The sequence below is a fragment of the Fusarium proliferatum genome (genome assembly GCF_900067095.1).
Source record: "Fusarium proliferatum ET1 genome assembly, contig: FPRO_scaffold005, whole genome shotgun sequence".
NCBI classification, from domain to species: Eukaryota; Fungi; Ascomycota; class Sordariomycetes; order Hypocreales; family Nectriaceae; genus Fusarium; species Fusarium proliferatum.
The window spans coordinates 1,469,243-1,489,484 of record NW_022194794.1 but is presented as its reverse complement, the minus strand read 5'-3'; the positions used below and the strand labels follow the sequence as shown (position 1 = coordinate 1,489,484).

The window sequence follows — 20,242 nt, the reverse complement described above, 5'->3', positions numbered from 1 at the left end:
ATGGCTGTCTATCAATACATGGAAGTCTGTTGGGCTGCGCGCTGAGCTTCACTGGAATAGATTGGTCGATCTACCCTAGGGCCTAGGCTGTTCAGGTTGTCGCGGCCTCGAAGAGACAACTTACCTTAGTCAGTCTACCAAGTTATTTCACTGCCTACCTAGGTATTCTCAGATTAGACTAAACACCTGCCAATTCCAGGATAATTCACAGGACTAACTCACCTCTCTCCCTCTCTCTCGCTCGAGTCTCAGGTCAGTCTCCTCTGCATCTCCTTCTGGAAGGTATCACAGCATAGTTTCTCAGCATACGTTGACTGGCACTTAGAGATCCAACCATTTCCTCGGCCACTTGCACCGTGCAACCTGCAATATGTCTGAGCCTCGGTCCGTTTCGGCCATGGCCCGATCTTGGTCGCAGAAGTGAAACCGTTGTTAATGTTCCACTGCATAAAACGTAGATGATATCTCCCGGTTGTGGCCATGCTGTCACATCAACAACATGAATCTTCCACACAAACAGAAGGCCATGTGCACCTCGAACTATAAACAGTGGGATCGTGAGAGAATGAGCAAGTTAATAGTTATCTAACTTTCAATCTTGGGTAGTATCCAGAGATGTAGCTCATCTTCCCCTGGCCTTTCACTCAACATAGCCTTGGGAATGTTCCAACAGCCGGGCCAATTATGGATCATAAACTCAAATTTGTTCATCAAAAAAGCACTATCCCTTCATTAATATAAAATTCAAACCAGGATCCCACTTATCCAAACTCCCGGAAATGCTAAGCTAGGTATCCTGCTACGCCATGCTATGCTACGCCATCTAACCTCTATTCAGTATCAGCAAGAGACGCGATGCTTCGTAACCCTGAAAAAGGAATAAACAACCAAACACTTTGCCCCCTATTCAATCAATCTTCCCCTCTGCGCTTGATGTACACCGGGATGCCATACAGTACCACCGCCGCGGCGTTGAGGTACCGGAACTTGCACGCCTCCCTGGACCGCCCAACCGCCTCGGCCAGTGACACGTTGTTCATTACTTGACCGTCTTCCTCCGACTCACTCTCGTCCTCGCTCGAGGTCTGACTCTTGCCCTTGACTCGCTTATTCTCCTTGAACGTGCCCTTGGGGAACAGTCCCCATTCCTCAAACGATCGGCCCGCGAACCGATCAATGTCCCTATCCGTCACGTCCCATAGCGTACCCACCACAGCTGGACATCCTGCCATCATGTAGTTCCACACAGGACCGTAGGACTCAAACTCTCCGGCTTCTGTTAGCGACGCAGAGCTACATCCCATCAGGAAAGTGGCTGGCCTGCACTTTTCTAGACGACGAATCGTGCGTGCTCGAATGTACTGCGCGCCGCTTCCGTGTCCAAAGTAGAGAAGAATCTCAGAGCTTGACAAAGCTTCTTCGAACTCGGCTTCTTCAGGAGCACGGTTAACAATGCCTGTCCAGCTGCCGAGGCCCTTCATAATCGGCTGGAAGGTAGACTGTGTGTTGACCAGGTCTTTCGAGGGGTTCAAGATGTAGGTACCTTGCTCGGCAGACACGTAGTGGCCCTCTGGCGCGTCTTCAGAATTATCATCGCTCGCTGATGGTTGCGATTCCGTAATAAGTTGCCTCAAGCAAGCCAACGAAGGTACACGCGAAATTGCAAGTCCTTCCATACAAGGCATCGACTCCCAGGGGAAAGCATGGAGGGCCTTGTCAAGAACCAAAACAGTGTGAGCCCCTTCTGCTCGGTCAGATCCCGTCTTAGCCGCGTCGTAGTAGCCGCGCAGGGCGTCATAAGTCTCGACCACCATAGCGTCAAAGTCAATTTCGTCATAAGCGTTGCGTTCTCCGTGGAATTGGAGAATGTCAACAACAAAATAGAGCAGGTCATTAAGAGCCTCGTCGTAATCACTGTCTGGATCACTGGGATTACCCAGACCGATGAAGAGGTCAAGGACTCGTGGGTCAAGGGCCACCTTGGGTGTTTTTGTCGACTTCTTGCTCCGTCCTTGTTTTCGAGAAGGCAAATTACTGTCGAGTATCTGTTGAAAGCTCTTCTGGAAACGTGCAAGGAGGTCTGATCGGCGTTCGTGCTGAGAAAAGATACCCTTGAAACCACCTAGCCAAGTTGTCTCGATAGTGCTTAGGAGATCCTTAAGGCGATCATCCAAAGCCTCTCGCTCAGCCCACCAAGCGGCTTTCGCACCCTTGACACTGAAGTCTCGGCTGGCGGAGTGACTCGTATCGTTAGCGAGCCGAATAATCTCCATCATCTCGTCCTTTCCGTTCTCGAAGTTGAAGATGTCCGAGTCAGCATCTCGAGAATTGGCACGTTCAAGAGGCAGTCGGAGAATGAATGGACTGTGACCAGCCCGAAATTTAGTGATACACAAATCATGGTGGTTGTCGCTGAGGGAGATGGAAACCACACTCCAGTTGTGAGGTACCATGTCGATATAGTTGTTTTGGAACTGGGCCATGTCTGCTGTGAGTCCAAGGCTAGACCGCCTTGAGTTATGAGCAGAGTCAATGTCGGCTGGTTTAGCGGTCTCTTTGGTTTGGAGAGTGCTTTGCTCACGTTTCCAAGTGACGTTACGAGCCAAGTCTACAGAGAAAGTTGCAAACCCCGAGCCAGCAAGGACCCTAGATTGTGTCGTAGACGTAGCCGACAGAAGTATGACTGTGTTCTGTAGCAAAGCCGAAATGCGATGAACCATAGTGCTATTAGCTGTTGACAGCGTCGAAGCATGAGCTTCGAGAAGTAGTTCTTGTGCTTGTTTCAATGCTTCAGCGAACGCAGGAACACTGGTTTCCTTGGAGTTCTTTCGCTCTGCGGATCCTGCGCGTCCTTTACGTGGAGGCGTCTGGCCCTGAGAAGCCTTCATCTTGTCAGAAGCAGCAATAGCAGGGAACGAAATGGTCGAGTCTTGGATGACAGAGAATACAGGGTCGTGAATCATCTGCTCTGTGCTATGACCGATAAGAGAGATTGCAGTCACTACTTGTTCCTGGGATAGAGTCCCGAAGAGCTTTGGCAATTCTCTGGCATCCTCCAAAATTGATAAAGCAGAAGCCCAATCCTTCTGACTGATGAAACCTAAAGCCCGTGATAGGATGACCGATGCCATGAGAGAAGCCTGGTATGCGTCTTTTGGTAGCTTTAGCACCTCTGCAGCAGATGGCTGAACCTTGACAACGACCTCCCGCTTTCGGGTTCGTGGTGCAGGATTTGCAGCAGTCTTAGCCCTTGTGGTCCTTGTCGCAGTTCGAGTAGCGCGTGTAGAAGCTGTTGCCCGTGCTTTGGCAGCAACCGGAGCGGTTTTCTTCACCTCATTCTGGATGCTCAGCACCTTTCCATGATCGCCAAGGCGTTGCGCAGTCTCCTCGGCAAGCTGAAGTAGTTCGCAAGCTTTGTTTTCGTCGCCGCTATCGCGAAACAAGCCGCCAAGTTGGCAAGCAACCTGTACCCGAGAAGCTGAGATGTCGTCCGGTAACTGGTTGAACGCCTCATTGCCGAAATCGAGTGCCTTGGTTAGCTTTCCAGCTCGGTGGTAGACGGAACCTGTCCAAGCAAGTACCTGTGCGCGATAGAGTGGTGAGCCTGTGCTTTCAGCAACCTTTTGGGCCGACTCTGCGTAGTAAATGGTCTCCTGGTACATGCCAAGATGTGCATAGACAGAAGAAACATGCAGGAGACCTCGCAGAAGGGGGAAAGCAAGTGCCCAGAATCGAGGACCGATCACCTGGCCAAGCTTGGCATCAGCCGTGACACTATCAAGACTAGCTGTTGAGACGTTCATAGCGCCAGTGCCGGCTGCTCGGGATGCTGTCGCCTCGATCTTGGACCAATCGTGTGAAAGAATCCGAACGCTTGATTTCACGCAGGTAAGCGCGTCTTGTATCCGACCACGCTTTAACGCGAGAACTGAGTCTAGGAACGAGCTGAGGGCTAAAGATATGTTGGCTTGTGATTTTGACAATGCCCACGATGTAACAGATCCATCGTAGATTGCCTTTGCAGCCGCTAATGATGAATCGCTGGAAATGAGTTAGAATAGTTCCATTTTCCGAGTGTTATGCACTCACGCTTCATCGATGTTGCCGATGCCAGAGTAATACTCAGCTTGTGTCAGATGAAACCCAGCAATCAGGCCACGAGAGACACCGTCGGCTTGGTCCAAAAGCTTCTTTATCTCATCGAGTGTTTGTTTTGCCTCAAAGAAGTGACCGATATTGAGATGCTGTGATGCTAGAAGTGTATGATTAATGATGATATTGTTATAGGTCGGTTCGGCCAGAATCTTGGACAGAGGTGTTGACAGCTCTAAGATCTCGAGCTGCAGACTGTTCTCACCCCGAAGGTTGGCGAAGTGGCTGGCAGATTGCAGGTGTGTCAGAAGACAATCAGGATTGTCGATTCGCTCACAGACATCGTTTCTCGATATGCATGATTCAGTCATCGATTTCCAAGAGACAACGGCTTCCCTCAGGGCAAACACTGGGAAAGGAGCGCTGGTGACAGCCAATGCAGACATTGACTTATGTAATGTCCTGAGATGCGGAAGATAGCGAAGCAGAGAACCGTCATCGCCGTAGTCTTTGCTGTCCAGTTGTTGAATTGTTTCCCCAGCTAAGTTGGAAATTTGCTCCATTTCGTTCTCTTCTCCAATGGACTGGAAGAGCAGCTGGAGTAGAACTCGAAGGCGGCGAATAGGGAAGCGCTCGGCTGTGTAGATTCGCAGAAGAGCTTGAACTGATGGGTCGTATAGTTTGAGTCGCTCTGCCCTAGCTGCTGCGTCTCCCACGATTTGCATCAGGTGTTCGAGGACTGCAGCTCGCTCACCCTCCGGCAGAAAGAATGCCCAGTCGTTCCATGACTGGTCAAGCTTAGCAATTGAACGTAGTGTTCTTGACAATATCTCTGCCTTTTCATCAGCACTCCAAGCAATGCTCGGAGGCTGAGAATCCAGCGCTGTAGTAACTTTGACTAAGGCACCCTCCTCAATCATGTTGGTACAGATTGATCGGAGGGTTCTTATTGCATCCTCACTTCGGTTTGCAGCCTTGCAGAGATCGGCAAACAACTCCAGCTTGGTTGACATATGAGCCTTCTCCTGTTGCGCCATGGGCCGATCCTGAATAATCTCAATGGATCTGCTCAAACACTGAAGAATCTCCTTATTGACCTGTTTGGACTTGCCAAGGTCCTTGCGTATTTGATTGTACCTGGCAAAATACAGACTGGATATTTTCGCAAAATAGCCACTGAGCTGCTCTGTTCGTATCCTTGAAACCGTGGGATCGAGAACAGCAGCAATCAGTTTGTTGCAGTCCCAGAGAACCTCATCCATATGCTGCCAAGTAATAGAGTCAGCCTGGATATCGCCGTTAATGACAACTAACGCGCCATCGATGATCTGATTGATGGACTGCATCAAAACCTCTCGTCGTTGGTCGAACTGGAGGATGGATTTGGCTGAAGCGTCTCTGCCGGGGGAAGCGCCTAGCCAACGGCGGCCGAACCGCGGAAATTTGGTAATGAATGTCTTCAGATGCTCCCGGATTAAATTTAGGGTGTCATCTCTTACTTCCGGACCATTGGAGTTGCTAACAAGGAACCCAACGGCTGACCGTCGAGCGAGTGACAGACTCTCTAGCAGTTCATTAAGGTCGGTGATGTTTCCACTCAAACTCCCTTCGAGGCTCTCTGTAACCTCTTGAACCAGCTGTTGTGTCTTGGTATCATGCTTGGATTGTTTCAAGAGTGTAGCGAGAAGGCGGGCTGAAGTCGAAAACGTGCGAATAGTCGATTCCCCGTCAGGTTCTAGCATGTCCTTCAGTTTCTGGAACCAGTGGCATGCTGCATCATTTTGGCGGTCCGTTTGAGCTGCGATACCAAGCAGTTGGTAAATGGAATTTAGGGGAGAGTCGAATGAAGCCTTGACTTGGGACTTTTGCAGCCCAGCTAGATCCGTGAGCGCGTTGAAGGATGCAGCAATCAAATCGTATGTTGGTCCATTCGTGGGTGGTTGTCGTCGAGTATATGCGCGAACGCATCGAGAAAAAGGCGAAAGAATATCGTCCTCAACGTTCCCACGGTGACCAGCCATTTTCCACCATCTAAGCTGAATCTTGAAACAGAGCACTTGCAGCTTGAAAGCTGAAGTTGGAGACGGACTCAGTCTCAACTCCGTCGCAACTGCGTCTTCCTTGCTAGAGACACTGGGTGCTAGTGAAAGAAGAGTCTGGGATAGTGAGGCGAGTTGGCGGGCTGCTTTTTGGGTCTCCTTCGCGTTCTTGGCCCCCGACCTCACTAAGAGGTTGATGGGGGACGATACATGAGATTCCTCGAGAAGTGGTAGCACGGCCTCGATATGAGCTGGTTTCTTGGAATGCGCAATCCATCGCAGTACTTGAATTTGGGAACCTGTAACAATTGGTAGCAAGCTATCGGGAATCTTATCACCATAGTCGAGCAACTCCAAAATGACTTGAGCAGCGGTTTGTCCTTCGCTAGAGTTCGGTTTCGTTGACTTGTTAACTCCAGCATCGAGCCGTCGCTTTAAGACCCTCAGCTCCTTCAATGCCTGATCTTGAAACCCGAGCGCCAGAAGTTTGCTAATGAATGCTGACATCCCATTCTCGAGTTGGAAATCTGTCTGTGCCGGCTGCATCGGGCCCATAATAGATCGTAGACAGGTGAAAGCCACGCGCGCACACTCGACAGCGGCGAGACATCCTGTAGACTGCGCTGCCGCTTGTATTGCTGCTTTGGCCGCGATGTTTGGCAAGGTAGCTACGCGATTCAAAGTTCGTGGCTGCAGCGGTGATAACGGTGCGGATAGGGATCTCCGCAACGTTCGAGGACCAGAGGTTTTCTTGGAGTCTCCCTGAGCGGCTTGTTGCTTACTCGGAGTCGTAGGAGTCGTAGGCTTCGCAGCTTCATTTAGGGACTTGATGCAAATGTTGATTACATGTGTTGCCAGAGCTGCACGGTCTTTCGATGAAAGCTGCTCGTTGGTAGACTTTGCTGTCTGGGATTTGCCGCCCGCGATTCGTTTTGCCTTCGAGTTTGTCGTCGTCTTAGAGGCCGTTCGCGAATTGGTTTGTGATGCCGTGTATGAAGTCTCGATGTCGGGTAACAGTAGTTCCTTTAGAGTCACGACGGTGGCAGTCGTACATGTTGATGTTGAGGCTAGAGCTGTCTTGGCCGCGTCGGCCTTTACCTGCAGTGAAGCCATTTAGATTATGAGTGTAATTTCGTTACCATGCCGTCGTCGAATACCAAAAGCTCCTAATACGGAGAGAGGTACAGTACAGGTACAATATGCAAGTTGAAAACGAAAAGCTGCAGGTCTCTCTATGTCGCAATTGATAATTAGTTGGCTTTGTTAATCCTGGCGGCCTAGCCCCGGAAATGGGCAAACACAACTGGTTGCCCGGGGCAACTGTCGGTTGCCGGATCGGATGGTCCGTGCTCTCATATTCTCGGTAGAGGATCTTTGAAGTTTCGAGTCTCAATTAAGCCAAGTTCCAGCTAACGACACCAATCATCGAGATTAAAAGATCGCAAAATGTCGCTTCGACAGCTTTCACTTCGCCCTGGTTATATCCGAGTGGCCTCCTTTGTGTTTAGGACGTCGCATACCTCAAGATGCGGCATTCGATACTCAAGCACGGCCCCGGCTACAGTCGTCGATAGGTCATTCTGGCGAAACTTGGTGCCGAAGCCACTGAGAAAGGAAAATCGCCAGTTAAGGAAGAAGTCCAAGGAATGGAATCCCGCGACGTTCTTCATTGCCATATTTCTTCTTATCGGATCCATGTCGATTCAGATGATTACTTTACGAAATTCCTTTGATCGATACATGCGACAGTCAGAGGCTCGGATTGCATCCTTGCGGGAAGTTGTCGAGAAAATCCAACGAGGCGAGCCGGTTGACGTGGAGGCGGCACTTGGAACTGGAGATACTGCAAAGGAAGCTGATTGGGAAGAGAGTATGAGCTGGGCCCAGCCATCAAACTTGCCGGTTACTAACGAATCTTGGCAGTGTTGAAGGCGATTGAACGTGACGAAGCAATTCGCAAGTCGAAACGAGAGAAGCCAGAGCGAAGTGAGCCCGCAAACACAACCTCACCAACCTCATCCCAGAATGCAGAGTCTGTCAAGGCTGCACCGACAAACGCAAAACCCGGAAGTCTTGGCAATTTCATTTAGATGTATTAGTGATACACTGATAATCTACTTTCATGAGAGCATGTCCTTGAAAATATCACGATTACCAAAGGAGGCTTGGAGTGAAGTCTGTGCTGGTGCTCCTGATGGCGCAACATCGTTGCGCAGTGCAGAAAGAAGAGCTGGAAGGAGGTCGTCTGTCGATAGTGCAACTCTCACTCCCTGCTCACCCTCTTGCTTGGGATCCATACCCGCGAAGAACTTATCCTCGCCTCTGATTCCGCCCATGCTGATAATGGCGATGGGCATGCCCCGATCCTGAGCCCGCTTGGCAAGCCTCCAAGCCGAATAAGTGGCAAGAGAGGTACCAACAACGAGAAGCTTTCCCGCATTGTCAATGGCTTCCTCAGCAGCGTGTTTGACATGATTGTCAATGCTTTCTCCGAACATTACTACCGCAGGCTTCAGAATTCCCGCGGTGCTGGGAAGCTTCCATGCACCATCTGTGTCAACCTGGACAACATGTTGACGTCCGTCAGCATTCTTTGGAGGGCTGGATAAGCATTTGGGACAAGAGGGGTATCTAAAGGTTGTATAGGGGGCATCTGGCAGGTCCACATCGCCGTCGGGGTTCACCTTTAGGCCCTTGAACCTGCGCTCAACTGGGTCTTCTGTGTCTAATGCCCCTGACTTGAGGGCCCTCTCAAGCAACTCGGCCCATTTAGGGTTGAGGGTGGACAATTTCTCCTGGAATTCATCTCTGGAGAACTCGTTTTTACAAGTCGTGCAGACAACAGCTCTTAAATATCCATGTAATTCTAAAGCTGGTAGATCAGGATGAGCTCTTGGATGGAAGGAGTCAACATTCTGAGTAATGACACTGCGTATCAGACCAAGACTCGCGAGATCTCTTATAGCATAGTGGCCTTTGTTTGGCGATGCCTTTTGGAGATTAGACCAGCCTAGAAAGCTTCGAGCCCAGTACCGTTTGCGAGATTCGTGACTCTTGAGGAACTCTGGGTAGTAGATAGGCCGATATGTCTTGTTGACCTTGTAAGTGCCCTTGGCGCCCCGGTAATCTGCTAAACCCGAAGCGACTGAAAGGCCTGCACCGGTGAGAACAACAGCGGATGAAGGTAAGTGGCTTGGAGAGGGCGCGACAAAGAAGCGATGGAGGGCGGTAATAGCTCCAGGGAGTGTCGAGGCCGAAGCTGGTGCAATTACTGAAGGCAGGGGGAGGTCCGTGTAAGGGATCCTGAGCAGAGGCTTGCTCATTGGGGCCGCTTTCAGGGTTTTGATATTCAAGAATTAGGAATACTCGATGTGATAAATTCTCAGAGTGAAACTCAAGCCCAATCCCCAGTGGCTGACGAGGCTGTTTCCAATTGCTTGTGGAGGATTGGCTGAAGATGACCAAGTCGCTAACCCTACTGAGGCACTGACTCGAGCTGACCAGTGATGACGGACTGGATACGAAAATTGAAATACAAGGACTGATATTAGACAAGAGGATGGCGTGGCACACAGTCACGAAGATGGTTGTAAATTTGGCTACAGGGATTATTCTTAGAGCCAGTGTATGGAGAAGAGCGCGTCATTGGTGTCAGGGACGATTCTCACTCATCAGCCTTGCAACCGGGCAAGGGTGCATGTGGCATTGTGGCTGAACAGCCCAGACAATGCGTACGGCTGAGGTGGGCGCTTATTACTTGAATCTCCCCCACAACCCGAATCTGATAATGACAAAGAAGATGGTAAACTCGAGTCAGCTTTCAGGGTAGAATTGGTAAAGACAGGCCTCTGAACCATGATCATACTGAATTGCTTCCACGTACCTGGGGTACTGGGTTCCAGTTGTTACTCAATTGCTATACTGTATTGTATAGCCAATGCCTGACGCAAACTTGACCATCCCTGAAAACATATGGCTCAGCGGTCAAGCCCTGCCAGTTGCTGCTGGCTGTGCTATCCGGAGACCGGAACCTCGCGATCACTCATCAGGCGAGAGTGTCGTAGATAGTGGGTTCACCTCGCATCCTATCCTCAATGGCGTCGTAGGTCGGTGTCTTTTCCTGCCAATTGCCGCACCAAGTTTGGATTTTGGTGGAACTAAACTCCCTACTCTGCTTGTTTTATGTCTGATAATCTTGATAATCTTTTTTCTCTCTTCCACTCGCTGTCGGGGAATTCTGTCTCTTCTTCGCATAATTAATTATTGACTCTTCAACTCGCTCATATAGTGAGTGGCCTTCGTCCGCTTCCGACCGAGCCAAATCCGCTCGCTCTATTGAACCCGACTCGAAACTTGAACAGCTCCGTTAACGGGCATATGGCATTGAATAACCCGGCATCAACAAAACACACCATCTTTCTTCTCCCTAACATTCGTCTATAACTTATCTGTCTATATCTGAATCGTGCTTCAGACCCTACGCAACTCCAAGGGAAAACACGCAACACAATAGTGATACCCGGCCCCTTCTCCCACTTTCCCGTGTTATCCGTATTTCCCCTGCAAGACAACATCTCGGATATACTGTATGAGTCTCCCGCAGGCCGGCCGTCCCACGGGCACAGGCACAGGCACAGGCACAGGCACAGGCACAGGCACAGGCGTAGGCGCTGGCGCTGGCGCTGTAGTGACGTCGCCAACAGCTGGGCCCGGAGCTGGAGCCAGAGCCACGCACAGTCACAATCAGAGGAGTCGTGGCTTTGCCTCATGGGGACAGGGACATGGACATGGACATATCAATGGGCACCCTAATGTCCATATTTCACAACAAACCAAATACCGAGGCCAGATGTCCCTTTTAAGATCAAATATCGCAACTCCCCACGTCGCTTGTCTACGTCTTCGCCTACGCGCCCTGCAAAAAGCTTCCATCGTCGCCGCCCTATCGACGTGCGCCTACCTCTCAGCCTCGTCTAAGCTCTCATCCTACCACGTATCAAATACTGCCTCCGTCACTCGCCCTTCGACTAACTCGCTACCACATCTTGCTCCCTTTCGCAACAAACTCCGATCACCACCTTCACTCGTAAAAACTTCAATGTCGCAGATCCGACCGCATACTGGCCAAGGCCACGACCACGACCGCAAAGATGGTCATAATCACAGCCACGGTCATGACCACAGTCATAGCCATGGCATATTGGGCCACCACCACCATCACGACAACGCGTACCTAACCTCAGGCAACAAAGACGACCCCGGCGTCCGAATCACCCGCATTGGCTTGGTCTCTAACCTGGGCATGGCAATTGCCAAATTCGCTGGTGGATGGGCTTTCAACTCCAAAGCAATGACTGCCGACGCATGGCATAGCATCACAGATCTTGCATCCGATATCTTGACGCTCGCGACAGTCACATGGAGTCTCAAGCCACCAACAGACAAATTCCCCATGGGCTTTGGCAAGGTAGAGAGTCTGGGATCACTCGGAGTCTCGAGTATGCTCTTGGCTGGGGGTCTTTACATGGGTTGGGACAGCGGTATCAGTCTCTATGGACACTTTTACCCGGAAGCGGCACATGGTATTCTGGAGCACGTCGGACACGGTCATAGTCATTCTCATGGAGCTGCAGCACTGGGGATCCCGAGTATGCATGCCGCTTGGCTTGCAGCAGGGACAATTCTGATTAAGGAGTGGCTTTACCACGCGAGTAAGTGTTCTCCCAACTCTCAAGGTAGCGGCGCCAGACTGCACGTGTACAACGTAAGCCTTGGGATTGAAAGTATAAGAGCTGACTAGTTGCAGCAATGAAGGTTGCTCGGGAACGTAAATCTTCGGTCCTCGCGTCGAACGCCATTCATCACCGAGTCGACAGTTTAACGGGGTTCGTCACTTTGGCAGCTATCATGGGAGCCAATGCAATGGAGAATGCGGCGTGGCTGGATCCCGTCGGCGGTCTTCTCATCTCCATCATGGTTATCCAGGCTGGTGCCGGAAACACAGTTGCTGCTTTTCGCGAACTGGCAGACCAGGGCATTGATGATGAGATCAAGTCTTCGGTAACAAAACAGGCCAATAAAGCATTGAGGAACGTGGTTGAAGGACACGAAGTTGCTCTAGGCGAAGTGAGCGGTATCAAATCAGGCCAGAATTATCTTGTGGACCTCGAGATGACCGTACCTGGTGCGTGGTCTGTTGACGCAACGCAGCAAGTCGAAGACGCGGTGCGGACTCAAGTCGGAGGGAAAGTACGCGGTGTCAGAAGAGTTCGCATCCGATTCTCACCCAAGGAGGCTGCTGCCAAGGCAAGGTTTGACGACTTTATCCCTGGGACTGTGGTTCTGCCACCAGAGACCGAGGAGGATGCGTCTGAGGCAGAGGGCGAGTCGAACCACAATCATGAGCATCACGAGCATCACGATCACAAGAGCAGTGGTCATGTTCATGAACCCAATGGCTCCCACGAACAAGGCGATGGTCTCAGGAACAGAAACAAGCAATAGAGTGGAGGATGCCCTGTCAGAAGCGAGACTTTAGTCTGGGATCCTGGGGAACGATCACGGCCATGCTGCATCTTGTTCTCGTCGAAGCTGCACTTTGGTACGACAAGTCCAAGCCAACCTTGCCCCTTGACTGGGGTCTAGCTCGGCTTCTTGGGGTCTGAGCTGCGGGCCAGTGGAGCCTGGCCGCTTGAGAGGCCGGCCGTAAGAGGTTCAGACTAGGATCTCTCAATAGCCGGCATCTGTCGACCTGACCGTCGGTGAAGGAAGACCGATGGCATATGCATGTGCATATGCAGTAAAAAGTGCACACCCTTTTCTTTCTCATGACTTGACTATCTTGTTCCGGATCAGGGTCGGAATTGGTATTGAAGCAATTGGTGTAATAGAGCAGACCACAGACATATGTATCGTAAAGAGGAAGAGAAGGTATAAGGAAGTGTGTTTCGCGGGGCACATAACTTGAAAGGTTCAAGAGGGAGGGTCTACACTCATAAAACCAACAACAACTCTTGAGATTTGGACTAGGTAGTGTGTTACACAGACTGTAATGGTGTGTGTACACTATGTACGGATAAAAAATGCAGATAAGAGAGGTACATTCAGGTCATGCTTGTGGCGTTTTTCAGCCTAGATGCGCCCCAACAGGAGCAGATGGACTCGGACGGAGGATAAGAGGAGTAAAATCGAACTGGCCATGATGTCGAAGAAGATGATGAGATTCCAGGCGGCAAGGATGTCACCGGACCTGAATGACCCCCACGTTTGAGGCTCATGGCTATTATTGTATAGGTAACTTTCAGCACATCAACCCAAATGCGCTTGAAGCTGGAATAGAGAAATAATTCCAATGACCTTCTGTATCCAGAGTCAAGAAAAGAGACAATCCTTATAGAAGCCGAATTCAATTTCCTCACGCCCCCTTCTTGCTGTCAGTTAGAAGCGCTCGCTATTCATTGGCTTGACTTTGTTCACGAGGAGCAACCAGACTTTGAGAGGTCACGGGTTCTATTGGTCGGGATATAAACTGAAGATGGGACGGACTGGGGTGGGAGCTGTTGATGGATTTAGGCTAATTGCAAATAGAGCGCTAGAATTGAAGGAAGAAGAAAGTGAAGACTTGATTGTTTAAGAACATCCATTGTCATGATATGACAGTGAGCTTTGGATATTTATATAGTTAACTATAGTTAACTATAGTGATTTTTTGCTCATTAATTGGAACTGAAGGTTTTCTGAGGCAGAGAGTTAAGTCTCTTGGCCATGCTAATCCTCCTAACAGTCTTATTCTACCATGATACTTCTTTTCCCAAGACATTTGTACTGTCTGTCCCTGGTGATCAATTCCTATTCTTCCGTTTCCACACCCCCTTCGGCTTGATCCGTATCACGACTTGCCTGAATGTGAATGCTTAAAAAGGTTTCTCAGGTGTTGAGTGTCGTGTTTGCAAATGGGCAAGGGAGGCAGGCATCTTATTATACACGCCCCTCCCAACGCTAGCCCAGGCTTCCTTTTATCGATCATCAAGGGTCCAGTCTTGATGAAAAACTGGGGTTGGCTCGTTTTGGTTGAACGACTCATTCAGCGGACGACAACCCCACGTTGATACGGATGATGGAAAGTGAGAGAAAAAATCTCCATATTTTTTTGAGAGTTACGTAGGTAGGTAGTTTGTTTTTCTGATGGCATCTCTAAGTACTAGCTAGGAATTGGATAATTGCTTGACAAGAGAGACCGAGAGAGAGAGAATATGTCACAAAAAATAAAAAATAAAAACTATATATTGTTCATTTTTAGGCAAAGATGACCCAGCTATCAGGTAATCTATATGCAATAATTACCTACCTAGCAGCAAATAGGTAGACAGGCGGTTATATTCCCCGGGCATGCAATTGTGTTCATATGACCTCTGCCCAATTTTTACAGCATGATTTTGATGACTATTTATCTTTGTGTAGGTAAATGGATAAAGTAAGACTGGTAAGAGCACAGAATTCTTATTAGCTTCCAGTTGTATGGGTGTATGTATCATTTTGGTATGGCACTGGCATTACTGCATACACGCCTTACAGTTAATAATGCTAGCTTTGGAGTTGATTCTGATGCATGTTACCCACCAAAGACAACCTTTTAGTGCGTGTCTATCTCATCCTTCCCTGTTGGAGGGTGGCGGTCTAACATGATGCAGTTACTTGTACTGCCCTGGACTGGACTGGCAGTGAGTGAGTGACTGCTCAGCTAAGGCAAGGCACACGCGTTATAAGCTATAAAGCCCAGCTCGTGGCTTTTTCTGGTGTTTACCCCGTCTCACACAACTTGACCCAGATTCCTTCTACTCTACCGAGACTCTTCACACGCACGCACTTACAAGATCGTCAATTCTTACGTCACCTACTGAATTGGCTCTTACCAGTACTTCGTCATCTCGCTACCATTGACGTCGGCCGTGGTTGGCGCCCTTGGGTATAGTATAGTATCCTCACCTAGCGACCTAGATTCAACAGCTCGACATTTACCCGAAGCTATTCACAATGCCGTTTCTTGCTCGATCCAACTCCCCAGATCAGTCCTCGGACTTTAAGCCACTATACCTCGGCTTCGATCTGTCGACTCAGCAGCTCAAAGGCACGTCAGCCAGATTCTCAGCTGCCGGCACAATTCGCTAACCCATATCCAGCCTTGGTTGTCGATTCAGACCTCAAGGTCAAAGGTGAAGCCAAGGTCGACTTCGACAAGGACTTTGGCCACAAATATGGCATCAAGAAAGGTGTCCATGTCTATGAGGAGACAGGCGAGGTCTATGCTCCCGTTGCCATGTGGCTAGAGTCTGTAGATCTCGTCCTGGACCGATTGGCCGAGTCTATGCCTGTTCCTCTATCTCATATCCGCGGTATCAGCGGCTCTTGTCAGCAGCATGGCAGTGTCTACTGGAATGGCAATGCCTACGAGATTCTTCACCATCTTGATCCTCGCCTCCCTCTGGTTGTTCAGCTACCACAGGCCCTTTCCCACCAATGGTCGCCCAATTGGCAGGATCAGAGCACCCAGGCTGAATGCGACGCTTTTGATGCTGCTCTTGGGGGTCGCCAGAAGCTTGCTGAGGTGACAGGCAGTGGTGCTCACCACGTGAGTTGAGAATCCCCAATAGCCAGAGAAGACCAGATCTTAACCAATCTACCAGCGATTTACTGGAACCCAGATTATGCGCCTTAAGAAGGACCTCCCAGACATGTATGCCAAGACAGCTCACATTTCCCTCGTCTCGTCATGGCTGGCATCCGTCTTCCTCGGCGCTATCGCACCCATGGACGTCAGCGATGTCTGTGGTATGAACCTCTGGGACATGTCCCGCCAAACATACAGCGAACCTCTTCTCGAGCTTGCTGCCGGGAGCAAGCGCGATGCCCTCAACCTACGAAAGAAACTGGGTGAGCCTTGCCTTGATGGCGCTGCTGTGTTGGGCTCTATCTCTCCCTATTTCGTGGACCGCCACGGTTTCCACCCCGACTGCCAGATCACACCCTTCACTGGCGATAACCCCGGAACTATTCTCGCCCTTCCCCTTCGGCCTCTCGACGCCATTGTCTCTCTTGGTACTTCGACGACATTCCTCATGAACACACCAAAGTACAAGCCTGATGGCGCTTACCACTTCTTCAACCACCCCACAACCGATGGTCACTACATGTTTATGTTGTGCTACAAGAACGGAGGCCTAGCACGTGAGCGAGTGCGAGACCAACTCCCCAAGCCCGAGAACGGCCCTACCGGCTGGGAGAACTTCAATAAGGCCATCGAGAACACTCCTGCTCTGGGCGCTGCCAAGGAGGATGATAGGCGCAAGCTTGGTCTATATTTCTACCTCACCGAAGTGGTACCCAATATTCGTGCAGGCACTTGGCGATACTCCTGCGAGCCAGATGGCTCGGACCTTCAGGAAGTCAAGGGAGGATGGGACAAGGAGACTGACGCTCGAGTGATTGTTGAGTCTCAGGCCCTATCTATGCGCCTACGTTCTCAGAATCTGGTGGAGAGCACTCGACCCGGCCTACCAGCTCAGCCCCGTCGTATCTACCTCGTTGGAGGTGGCTCTCTGAACCCAGCCATCGCCCGCGTCATTGGCGAGGTCCTCGGCGGTAGCGACGGTGTTTATAAGCTCGACGTTGGTGGTAATGCCTGCGCCCTTGGCGGAGCCTACAAGGCTCTTTGGGCTCTCGAGCGCCAGCCAAACGAGACATTCGACGAGCTCATTGGTAAGCGATGGACTGAGGAGGGCAACATCCAGCGCATTGACGACGGTTACCGCGAGGGAACCTATCAAAAGTACGGCAACGTTCTCGGAGCCTTCGAAGGCCTGGAGAACAAGATCCTCACCGAGCAGGCTTTGGAGTCAAAGGACGGACGAAGACGGTCGCAGGAGAGTGCTTGATTTAAAACTCAGGGTATCTAATGTGTAAAATGGAGGAGTTTGTCTATGTCATTATCTAACGTACTTGCTCATGAAGCGCCTATGAAAGTCGGAACGAAGGAGATCCTAAAGGTCTGGGTTAGCGAACGATGTCTCTCTTCATCTTTGAAGTAAGCAAAAGAAAAAGAGAAGGGAAAAGAAACGCATATAGAACTGAATCGCTGGCAAAGAATGCTTTGCGAACGGAAGAATCACAAGACTTACGTTTACGAACTCCTTTTTCTTGCCCTTGTCTTCTGTGCCACGTGCCTGGTTCTTGAACACCACGTCATCGTCCCAGCGGCGCTTCATATTGAAATCTTGTTTGTTGAGGAGAGGATTTCCCAGGGCAATATCGCGTTCTCGGGCCTCTTCCTCTTCTTTGACTCGCTCGGCCTCCTGTGACGTGTATCAGCAAATCATTTATCTGCATCTGAGAATCGCCCAAACTTACCTCTTTCTTCTTTCTCTCCTCTCGCTCTCTTCGTACACGGTCCAACTCTCTCTGCAGCTCTGCATCAGAGTCATCATCGCTATCCTCGTCGTCTTCACTGTCGTCGTCGTCGTCGTCCTCTTCGCTATCGTCGGCATCGATGTCCCTTGTTTCTGCTAAGATCCGCCGTCTCTTCGCCTCTAAATCTCCTCCCTCACCATCAGCACTTGGAAGCGCTCGCTTCGCACCATTAGACACGCTGGTTTCGTCGTCCTCGTCGGCATCATCCACGAGGGCAGGGGCACCGCTCTTCTTGGTGAAATGGGCGGCTTCGGCAGCGAGGAGCTCGGCAGCGAGGTCGCGCGTGGGTTCCTCAGCATCGCCGCCTTGACCGGCTTGACGATATTTGAGTTGGGTGTGGGCTGGGAGGAGGCGTTGATGGTAGGCTGGACCTCGGAGGGCTTCTTTGCCACGGGCCTGTCAATGTCAGTATGCGCTGAAGAAATATAAGGGATAATACGGACCGGATCGAACGTAGGTCTATGCGCGGTAGTCATGGCGATAGTTCCTCGATAGATTCTTGAAGAAACAAATGGTGTTTCAATGTCAATAAGAAGCCTTGAGCATTGCCGACGCGAGGCGTACAACGAGAAGCAGGCCTACCGTAAATGGTACTTCACCGCCCGGCAGAATTTCTACAATGTTTCTCTCTCTCTATTACGCTTTGGCAGTTCATAAACACAGCATTTCCTGTCACGAAATATTCACACAAAAATAATAGTCAATCATGCCTCGCGAAGCTGAACCTTCTCTATCTGAGAGGACTTTTGTCACCCAAGCTCTCGATGAGGGTTTGCGATTAGACGGGCGCAAATTCGACGAGTTTCGGCCTCTTCAACTCACCTTTGGAGATGAATATGGAGTTGCGGAAGTCAAGTATGGAAAAACAAGGTAATTCACTATTATATCTTGGTGATATATATTTCTTGCTAATGAAACTCTCAGAGTTCTAGCAAAGGTTTCGGCAGAAGTCACCGTGCCATACTCAGACCGTCCCTTTGACGGAGTTTTCACAATCACATCAGAACTCAGTCCCATGGTTGCCCCTTCATATGAGGTCAACCGCCCTTCACTCGAGGAGGTTCTTCTCTCCAGGCTTCTCGAGAAAACAATCAGAAGATCTGGTGCGCTAGACACCGAGTCACTATGCCTCATCGCCGGCCAGAAATGTTGGTCTATCAGAGTCGATCTTCACGTCCTCACGCATGATGGAAACCTTACAGATGCGGCTTGTCTAGCAGTTGTTGCAGCTCTTCGACATTTCCGCAAGCCAGATTCCAGCATCGAGGGAGAAAACCTTACCATATACACACCTGCTGAGCGAGAGCCCGTGCCTCTAAGCTGGCTTCACTCCCCTTTCTGTGTCACCTTCAGCTTCTTTGGCGAAGATGGAAGCCAGGTCCTCGTTGATACCAACTGGCTTGAGGAGCAACTGCGAGTCTCTCACTGTACATACAGTCTGAACAAGCATGGCGAGATTTGTCAGATTGCCAAACTGGGAGGAACCTCTCTTGACGCACCACTCTTCATCCAGTGTGCTCAAGGAGCACTCAACCGATCTAAGGAGCTATCTGACCTAGTGGATAGTAAGCTGGCTGAGGACGCGAAGCGAAGGGACAAAGGAGGACTCATGGCTGAGTTGACAGCCGACAACGACAGGTGAGGCTAACATCTGCAACTTAATACCAAGAAAAGCAATAAACCCAGAGGAAAATAGAAACCATGATACCCCGCAACACGTTCGCCCAGTGTCTCCCGTGCTTCACGGCTAAACAGTGATTTACTGATGTTCCAAACAAACTCCGATCCATACGCCAAACCAGGTCCTGTCGTAGCTCATAAGCTCTAGTGATCGCACATAAAGGCCACTCATGTTAGAAACTATCGCATCACAGGCGGTCGAGACTCCTTGTTCCATTGTACTCTGGTCCTTACCCACTCGATAGCTTCTCGGACTCCGTCCCCAGTAAGCGCACTCATTGCCAGCACACGAGAATCGCGGACAGCGGACCCCTTGTCTCCCTCCATAACCTTCTTTACTAGGCCCTCCTTGATTCGTATTGTCTCGACACAATCCTCGCGATCCTGCTTGTTTGCTAGTATTAGAAGTGGTACCCCTTCAGTTTCAGAGTGTTGTAGGACGTCCTCGAGGACTAGCCGACACTCCTCCAGTCTGCCAACGTTCTCTTCATGCTCAATGTTTCCGTCGCCAATATCTGTGCTGTCGATGATGAAGACTATAGCATGGCAGCTTGCATAGTAACTCTCCCAGAGCTTTCGGAGCGAGTGCTGACCGCCTACGTCCCAGAGCTTGAGGTACATGTCTTGAAGGGGTATCGTCGAAACGTTCTGGCCTACGGTGGGTACTGTCTTGAGCTTCGGGTCGGGTCTGTTTGGTAGAAACATGGACTTGACTTGTTCGTGAAAGGTGGTTTTTCCGGCATTGTCAAGGCCTAGAAGAATTACAGAGTATTCTAGCAAGATAGCGAGGTTAGCGTTTCGAGGGAAGAAATCATGGAGTGTTGAAGGTACCTTCTTTGCTGGTCGCATAGAGGTAAATGCCTTTGGCGAGGTGATACATCGTAATCGCGAGTGCTCCAGCAGATTTTGTGCGTTATTGACTTGATGATTTTTAATATTCGTCGTAGACGCGACAGCGGAGTTGTTCA

The 20,242-nt window shown here is 50.2% G+C and overlaps 8 protein-coding genes across 8 annotated transcripts; 4 read left to right on the top strand and 4 right to left on the bottom strand.

The window, feature by feature from the left end:
• Positions 1–911: 911 nt before the first annotated feature.
• FPRO_10748 (putative cell division-associated protein) lies at positions 912–7,244 on the bottom strand (the record flags this gene model as incomplete). Its single annotated transcript, XM_031231745.1, has 2 exons — positions 912–4,041; positions 4,090–7,244. 2 exons carry the CDS (start codon positions 7,242–7,244, stop codon positions 912–914), a joined length of 6,285 nt encoding a protein of 2,094 aa, XP_031081751.1.
• A 333-nt stretch (positions 7,245–7,577) lies between these two features.
• On the top strand, positions 7,578–8,221 carry FPRO_10747 (uncharacterized protein; the record flags this gene model as incomplete). Its single annotated transcript, XM_031231744.1, has 2 exons — positions 7,578–8,001; positions 8,055–8,221. The coding sequence occupies 2 exons, from the start codon at positions 7,578–7,580 to the stop codon at positions 8,219–8,221; spliced, it is 591 nt and encodes a 196-aa protein (XP_031081750.1).
• A 30-nt stretch (positions 8,222–8,251) lies between these two features.
• Positions 8,252–9,454, bottom strand: FPRO_10746 (uncharacterized protein; the record flags this gene model as incomplete). Its single annotated transcript, XM_031231743.1, has 1 exon — positions 8,252–9,454. The coding sequence occupies one exon, from the start codon at positions 9,452–9,454 to the stop codon at positions 8,252–8,254; it is 1,203 nt and encodes a 400-aa protein (XP_031081749.1).
• A 1,265-nt stretch (positions 9,455–10,719) lies between these two features.
• On the top strand, positions 10,720–12,635 carry FPRO_10745 (uncharacterized protein; the record flags this gene model as incomplete). The annotated part of the gene is made up of 2 exons (XM_031231742.1): positions 10,720–11,842; positions 11,938–12,635. The coding sequence occupies 2 exons, from the start codon at positions 10,720–10,722 to the stop codon at positions 12,633–12,635; spliced, it is 1,821 nt and encodes a 606-aa protein (XP_031081748.1).
• A 2,177-nt stretch (positions 12,636–14,812) lies between these two features.
• On the top strand, positions 14,813–17,062 carry FPRO_10744 (putative D-xylulose kinase; the record flags this gene model as incomplete). The annotated part of the gene is made up of 3 exons (XM_031231741.1): positions 14,813–14,855; positions 15,311–15,759; positions 15,815–17,062. The coding sequence occupies 3 exons, from the start codon at positions 14,813–14,815 to the stop codon at positions 17,060–17,062; spliced, it is 1,740 nt and encodes a 579-aa protein (XP_031081747.1).
• Positions 17,063–17,113: 51 nt separating this feature from the next.
• FPRO_10743 (uncharacterized protein) lies at positions 17,114–18,070 on the bottom strand (the record flags this gene model as incomplete). The annotated part of the gene is made up of 4 exons (XM_031231740.1): positions 17,114–17,167; positions 17,306–17,479; positions 17,535–17,990; positions 18,038–18,070. 4 exons carry the CDS (start codon positions 18,068–18,070, stop codon positions 17,114–17,116), a joined length of 717 nt encoding a protein of 238 aa, XP_031081746.1.
• Positions 18,071–18,300: 230 nt separating this feature from the next.
• Positions 18,301–19,236, top strand: FPRO_10742 (putative rRNA processing protein; the record flags this gene model as incomplete). Its single annotated transcript, XM_031231738.1, has 2 exons — positions 18,301–18,464; positions 18,519–19,236. 2 exons carry the CDS (start codon positions 18,301–18,303, stop codon positions 19,234–19,236), a joined length of 882 nt encoding a protein of 293 aa, XP_031081745.1.
• Positions 19,237–19,454: 218 nt separating this feature from the next.
• FPRO_10741 (putative ADP-ribosylation factor-like protein, member of the arf-sar family in the ras superfamily) lies at positions 19,455–20,154 on the bottom strand (the record flags this gene model as incomplete). Its single annotated transcript, XM_031231737.1, has 2 exons — positions 19,455–20,026; positions 20,106–20,154. The coding sequence occupies 2 exons, from the start codon at positions 20,152–20,154 to the stop codon at positions 19,455–19,457; spliced, it is 621 nt and encodes a 206-aa protein (XP_031081744.1).
• Between the last annotated feature and the right edge of the window lie 88 nt (positions 20,155–20,242).